This window comes from Borostomias antarcticus, assembly GCF_949987555.1.
Source record: "Borostomias antarcticus genome assembly, chromosome: 23".
In the NCBI taxonomy this organism is placed as follows: Eukaryota; Metazoa; Chordata; class Actinopteri; order Stomiiformes; family Stomiidae; genus Borostomias; species Borostomias antarcticus.
The window spans coordinates 14,840,530-14,847,465 of record NC_140256.1 but is presented as its reverse complement, the minus strand read 5'-3'; the positions used below and the strand labels follow the sequence as shown (position 1 = coordinate 14,847,465).

The following is a 6,936-nucleotide window of genomic DNA, read 5'->3' as shown; positions in this document are numbered from 1 at the left end:
GAAAGTAAAACACATTGGTGAGACTTGAATTTCATTCACACTCTTCTCCAGAATCGTCATCTCAGTCATTGTTACTTTGTCATGACCTCATGAATGATCTGTGGAGCCATCATCTCATATTCATGTCTCTCTACGTGCTGCTGTAGTTCGGCCAACCCACTCTCTGTACCCTCACATTTCACATGTGGTCTTTTACTTTGTGGTCTTTATGTCTCATTGACTAATCTAGTCAAATAATTAAATAATCTAATTGAAAGTAAATCAAAATAAATCTTCAGGTAACCATACTTTTCAAAGGAGAATAGGACAGTAATTCAGGTGATTCATATACCCACCAACAACCTCAACCTACTCATACTCAACGCTCCTACCCTGCCCCCAACCTCCACCCCTCCTCCTACCCTGCCCCCAACCTCCACCCCTCCTCCTACCCTGCCCCCAACCTCCACCCCTCCTCCTACCCTGCCCCCAACCTCCACCCCTCCTCCTACCCTGCCCCCAACCTCCACCCCTCCTCCTACCCTGCCCCCAACCTCCACCCCTCCTACCCTACCCTGCCCCCAACCTCCACCCCTCCTCCTACCCTGCCCCCAACCTCCACCCCTCTTCCTACCCTGCCCCCAACCTCAACCCCTGCTCCTAGCCTGCCCCCAACCTCCACCCCTCCTCCTACCCTGCCCCCAACCTCCACCCCTCCTCCTACCCTGCCCCCAACCTCAGCCCCTCCTCCTACCCTGCCCCCAACCTCCACCCCTCCTCCTACCCTGCCCCCAACCTCAACCCCTCCTCCTACCCTGCCCCCAACATCAACCCCTCCTCCTACCCTGCCCCCAACCTCAAACCATCCTCCTACCCTGCCCCCAACCTCCACCCCTCCTCCTAGCCTGCCCCCAACCTCCACCCCTCCTCCTACCCTGCCCCCAACCTCCACCCCTCCTACCCTACCCTGCCCCCAACCTCCACCCCTCCTACCCTACCCTGCCCCCAACCTCCACCCCTCCTACCCTACCCTGCCCCCAACCTCCACCCCTCCTCCTACCCTGCCCCCAACCTCCACCCCTCCTCCTACCCTGCCCCCAACCTCCACCCCTCCTCCTACCCTGCCCCCAACCTCAACCCCTCCTCCTAGCCTGCCCCCAACCTCAACCCCTCCTCCTACCCTGCCCCCAACCTCCACCCCTCCTACCCTACCCTGCCCCCAACCTCCACCCCTCCTCCTACCCTGCCCCCAACCTCCACCCCTCCTCCTACCCTGCCCCCAACCTCAACCCCTCCTCCTACCCTGCCCTCAACCTCAACCCCTCCTCCTACCCTGCCCCCAACCTCAACCCCTCCTCCTACCCTGCCCTCAACCTCTACCCCTCCTCCTACCCTGCCCCCAACCTCAACCCCTCCTCCTACCCTGCCCCCAACCTCAACCCTGCTTCCTCCCCTGCTTCTCAACCCTACCTCCCCTGCCCCCAACCTTAACCCTGCTTCCTACCCCACCCTTGAACCTCAACCCCGCCCCCAACCTCCACACAGTTCTTTAACTCGTTCTGAAGAAGAAAACTGACGTTTCCCCTGAAGAACGGCCTGATATGGCATAACCACTCCCACCATGGCTCCTCTGACTCGTCCAACGGCAGCTCGTTGGACCAGACTGGTATCTAATTACCATAATACAGCTCCCAGAGTCGTAGAGGAGTATCCTGAGTCAGCAGAACCGTCACTCCTAGATTGATGTGCTTTTTCATAGACAGTGGTGTTGTGCAAATCGTTCCTGCGTGTTCGCAAAACCGTTTGCCTGTTTTGGAGTGTAGTAAGTACTAGAAATAGGTCTTCATAGTTTGGTCGCTGTCTACCTTATTGTACATCACATAATTGTTGCTGGCTATGAATGAACTCTCCACTTAGTCTTTACATCTCATTATACAACAGGTAGTTCCCACCTCGCAATCTGATTGATTAAGAGCCGTTGTATATTCACGATATACCACGGGCAAAGGCTCTTTACTGTTCTATGTAAAATGTTACTGTGCCAATTATTACTGCCTGTTGAAACGTTAGTTCCATTGTGTAACCGTCTGTTGGTTACATTACAGTTTCTCCTCAAGAAAAATGGAAACATTCAATGTCAATTGTGAGTTTTTCTATCCATCCTGTAGCCTACCACTGATTTATCACCACTTTTGCAACTCGCAGTTGCACAGCAAAGGTACTGTAGGCTACACTTCGTTCATGGCTAGCTAGGTTGGTCAAAGGTAGGCTACACTTCGTTCATGGCTAGCTAGGTTGGTCAAAGGTAGGCTACACTTCGTTCATGGCTAGCTAGGTTGGTCAGGAGCATTAGTTTAGTTGCTAGGGCTCATTGTTCATCGTTTTGAAAATCCATAGCAATTTATTTACCGTTTACCACGGTTAGCCTGGAGGCCACCTGCTGGCCGGCGGCCGTCATCACCGGCGGTGATTCTCCAGAACCTACAGATGGCCAGCACGCCCCTGGTTGGGGTATATGGCCAATATACCAGGAGTTGTGCTGTTGTCATAGACACAAGGCCATAGTCTGCACCCTCTCATGAGTTATTGCTTCATTGACTAATCACAATCTAGCATTAATCTCCTAGTGAGAGCTGGAAGTCCAGTAGGGAGTCAAGCATGAGAGGCATACAGTTAGTCATGCTAATGGTTTGCCCGTCTCTCCCTATCTCTCTCCCGCTCTCTCTCTGCCAGGTAAAGCTGCTGTTCCGGGACGAGGTGGCGGCGGCCCCCCCTCCCCGGGGGGCGGCCCCCTCCTACGAGGCCCCGCCCACCAGCAGCAGCGGCCGCGGCTACGACTCCCACTCCAGCAGCAGCGACCCTCCTCCTCCGCCCCGCTCCGCCTCCGCCCTCCTCAGCTCCTTCGGCAAGGCCCGCCCCCTGGGAGCGCACCCAGCCCCGGCCGTCGCCCTCAAGCCCTCCTACGGGTCCCAGCAGGACACGCCCACGCACACCGGCGCGGCGGTGGCGCCCTCTAGGGGCCCGGAGGCGACGGCGCAGGACAGCCCGGAGGACCCCTCGCTCAAGTCCTTCCTGGGGAAGATCAAGGCCTTCGAGAACATGGACCACTTCGCACGCGCTCAGAGGGTGCTGGAGCTGCAGGAGGCCCAGAGCGCCCGGGTGAGGGGGGGTGGAGGGTGAGGGTGTGTGTGTGTGTGTGTGTGTGTGTGTGTGTGTGTGTGTGTGTGTGTGTGTGTGTGTGTGTGTGGTCAAACGAGCCTCACTCAGTCTCTCTGTCTGCTGCCCCCAGCTGGAGATCTCTCAGAAGCACCCGGACATCTACGCCGTCCCCCTGAAGACCCAGAAACTGGACCACAGCCGCCCGCAGCCTATAGGGTAGGACCACTACAGCCATGCGACCGGCCTGTGTTGCTGGGCCCTCCTGTGTGTGTGTGTGTGTGTGTGTGTGTGTGTGTGTCAACCTCCCACCTTATATTTGGATTTATACCATGGCCTGGGTTAATACTCTTTTCTGATTGGCCAGCAGGCGTACGTTAAAACCGTGTATACGCACACATAGTTCGGCTGAAGTTTAGTTACCGATCTAAATTAATGCGCCGGCTTTGACAGCAATCCAGATGAGCTAATCCCATAGCCTGCTGTCCCATTGCTAGCTAGCCATGAACGAAGTGTTGGATACTGCATATTTGCTGTGCAACGCATCCATTGTCCAGTTGTCAAATCTATTTGCCAACAGACTCTTTATGATAACCAGACACCTCACTGTCCCCAAATCAAAAACAGTTTTTTCACTTTGTGTTATAACGTTCGCAAATCAACTCACAATGAACATAAGATATGACTGACAGTGATATACCACGACATGAAAACAATACTTTTGGAGTTGAGGACAATCAGGTGTCTGGCTATCATACATAGTTTGTTGGCAACTAGGTTTGACAGCTGAACGATTTATATGTTGCACAGCAAATATGCAGTAGCCTACACTTCGCTCATTGCTATCTAGCAATATCAGGTAGCTACAGTCATAGATATATGGGTACAGTAGGCTATGGAATTAGCTAGTTTGGGTTGCTAGGCTCATTGTTTGGTTGCTAGGTCGTATCGTATCGTATTAGCAGTGAGGGACTATAATGAAACTCAGAAATGAGCAACACATAAATAACATTTCTTTATACTTTAATGTAGAAAATGCGAGTAAATGGCACATATGTATTTGTCTTTGGCATGTGAGGCCATGGTATAAGCGGGATAATCAGCTCATAGGTGTGCGTTAAACCGTTTTAAGGCACTTCGGGCGGTTCGGGCGTCGGGTGGTTCTTCGCCTCCACGTCGTGCCTTAAAACCGTTTAACGCACACCTATGAGTTGATTATCCCTTACTTATTAAGCAGTGTTTGATGAAAATGCAGCTGTATACTCATTTGTGTGTGTGTGTGTGTGCGGGCATGTCTGCCTGTGTGTGTGTGTGTGTGTGTGTGTGCGTGCGCATGTGTGTGTGTGTGTGTGTGTGTGGGCATGTCTGCCTTTGTTTGTGTGTGTATGTGTGCGTGTGTGTGTGTGTGTATGCGTGTGTGTGTGTGTGCGTGTCTGCCTGTGTGTATATGTGTGTGTGCGTGTGTATGCGTGTGTGCGTGCGTGTGTGTGCGTGTATGTGTATGCGTGTGTGCGTGTGTGTGTATGCGTGTGTGTGTGTGTGCGTGCGTGTGTGTGTGTATGCGTGCGTATGTGTGTGTGTGTGTGTGTATGCGTGAGTGTGTGTGTGTGTATGCGTGTGTATGTGTGTGTATGCGTGTGTGTGTGCGTGTGTGTGTGTGTGTGTATGCGTGTGTGTGTGTGTGTGTGTGTGTGTATGCGTATGTGTGTGTGTGTGTGTGTGTGTGTGTGTGTGTGTGTGTGTGTGTGTGTGTGTGTGTGCGTGCGTGTGTGTGTGTATGCGTGCGTGCGTGTGTGTGTGCGGGGTCAGCTCCAGCTCTCGTCCCGAGCCCCAGGCTCCTCCCTCCAGGCTGCCGTACTCAGAGAGCCACGGGTTCTACGGCAGCGAGGAGGAGGAGGAGGAGTACCGGCGCCAGCTGGCCCAACACACCCAGCGCGGCTACTACACCACCACCAGCCAGAAGTACCAGGACACCGAGCTGTAGGGGGGCTCACCTCCACTGTCCCTACACACACACACACAGGGTCATGGACAGAGACGCACACACACACCCCGCCGTGTCCCACTCTGATCGGCTCAGCTCAGCACACACATCTACTCACCATTCCACTGGGGACCGCCCCACCCCCCCCCCCCCGCCGACCACGCCCACCACTGCTGCCGACCGGCCCTGCACCAATCCGCTGCTGACTGGGAAGCTCCTCCCACTTTTAAGTTTCTTTCTTAAACTTGTTTGCTTCTTCTTTCTTTTTTTACTTCAAAGAAGTCAAAGAACAATCTGCAACTATCCGCTTGGATAGGACCTCACTGTCTTTTTGTATGTTTGTTTTTTTTTCTTTCTATATTTTGCTAGTCTATTGAATTGTATTTCTTATTTCCTGTCTTCTGTGTTGAATTGTAGAGATGATCAGGAACCACTTGTTTTCTTCTTGCCTATGCAAATCATTTCAGTTTGTGCAACTGAAACTTATTGCCACGAGTCCCTCTCTCCTTGACCCATGGAAAACCTTAAAGCCCTCACACACACACACCAAACATCACACACACAGACACACACCAAACCCTCACACACACACACAGACACACACCAAACATCACACACACACACACACACCAAACATCACACACACAGACACACACCAAACCCTCACACATACACACAGACACACACCAAACATCACACACACACACACACACCAAACATCACACACACAGACACACACCAAACCCTCACACACACACACACACACACCAAACCCTCACACACACACACAGACACACACCAAACCCTCACACACACACACACACACACACACACCACACACCAAACATCACACACACAGACACACACCAAACCCTCACACACACACACACCACACACCAAACCCTCACACACACACACCAAACATCACACACAGACACACACCAAACCCTCACACACACAGACACACACCAAACCCTCACACACACAGACACACACCAAACCCTCACACACACAGACACACCAAACCCTCACACACACACACACACCAAACATCACACACACAGACACACACCAAACCCTCACACACACAGACACACACCAAACCCTCACACACACACACACACACCAAACATCACACACACAGACACACACCAAACCCTCACACACACAGACACACACCAAACCCTCACACACACAGACACACACCAAACATCACACACACAGACACACACCAAACCCTCACACACACAGACACACACCAAACCCTCACACACACACACACAGACACACACCAAACCCTCACACACACAGACACACACCAAACCCTCACACACACAGACACACACCAAACATCGCTTTCTCCCTCACTCTTTTCTATCTCCAGTATTGCCAGCTGTCTCCGAACTATTTGAGAAAAGGTCACATATATAATATATATTATATATCTAATGTCTAGTGTTTATACTCCTCTAACTTTGCATTCCTTCCCATATGATTATACGTGTGTATACAAACAGTATATATATATATATATAGAGAGAGAGAGAAAAGAGACGTTCTATATAATAGCACTGGAATTTGTTACAATTTTTTGAAGTGCCTTTTACTTTATGGATAATTACATGAGGTTTGGGGAAACCGAACCGAAACCAATCCGATTCCTTCTCCCCAACTCCCTCTCGGACAGGAACATATCTGCTGCTCTCATGCTGACAGGGAAAACAGGGAACCAGAGACACCAAAACCTTAATACTGTCCCCACTGTACAATTGTTACCTGTCACACCACACACACCCCCTCTCTCAGTGACCTGTCCT

At 51.9% G+C, this 6,936-nt stretch overlaps 1 protein-coding gene across 1 annotated transcript in view; it reads left to right on the top strand.

Annotated features, from left to right (window-relative positions):
- The window catches only part of LOC311324402 (tight junction protein 2-like), a 62,451-nt gene extending 56,131 nt beyond the window's left edge, over positions 1 to 6,320 (top strand). The window contains exons 21-23 of the mRNA XM_084456861.1: positions 2,713 to 3,138; positions 3,269 to 3,354; positions 4,945 to 6,320. Of these exons, the coding sequence (XP_084312987.1) occupies positions 2,713 to 3,138; positions 3,269 to 3,354; positions 4,945 to 5,119 (687 nt within the window). The 3' untranslated portion in view covers positions 5,120 to 6,320. The remainder of the gene's footprint in view (positions 1 to 2,712; positions 3,139 to 3,268; positions 3,355 to 4,944) is intronic.
- Positions 6,321 to 6,936: the final 616 nt, after the last annotated feature.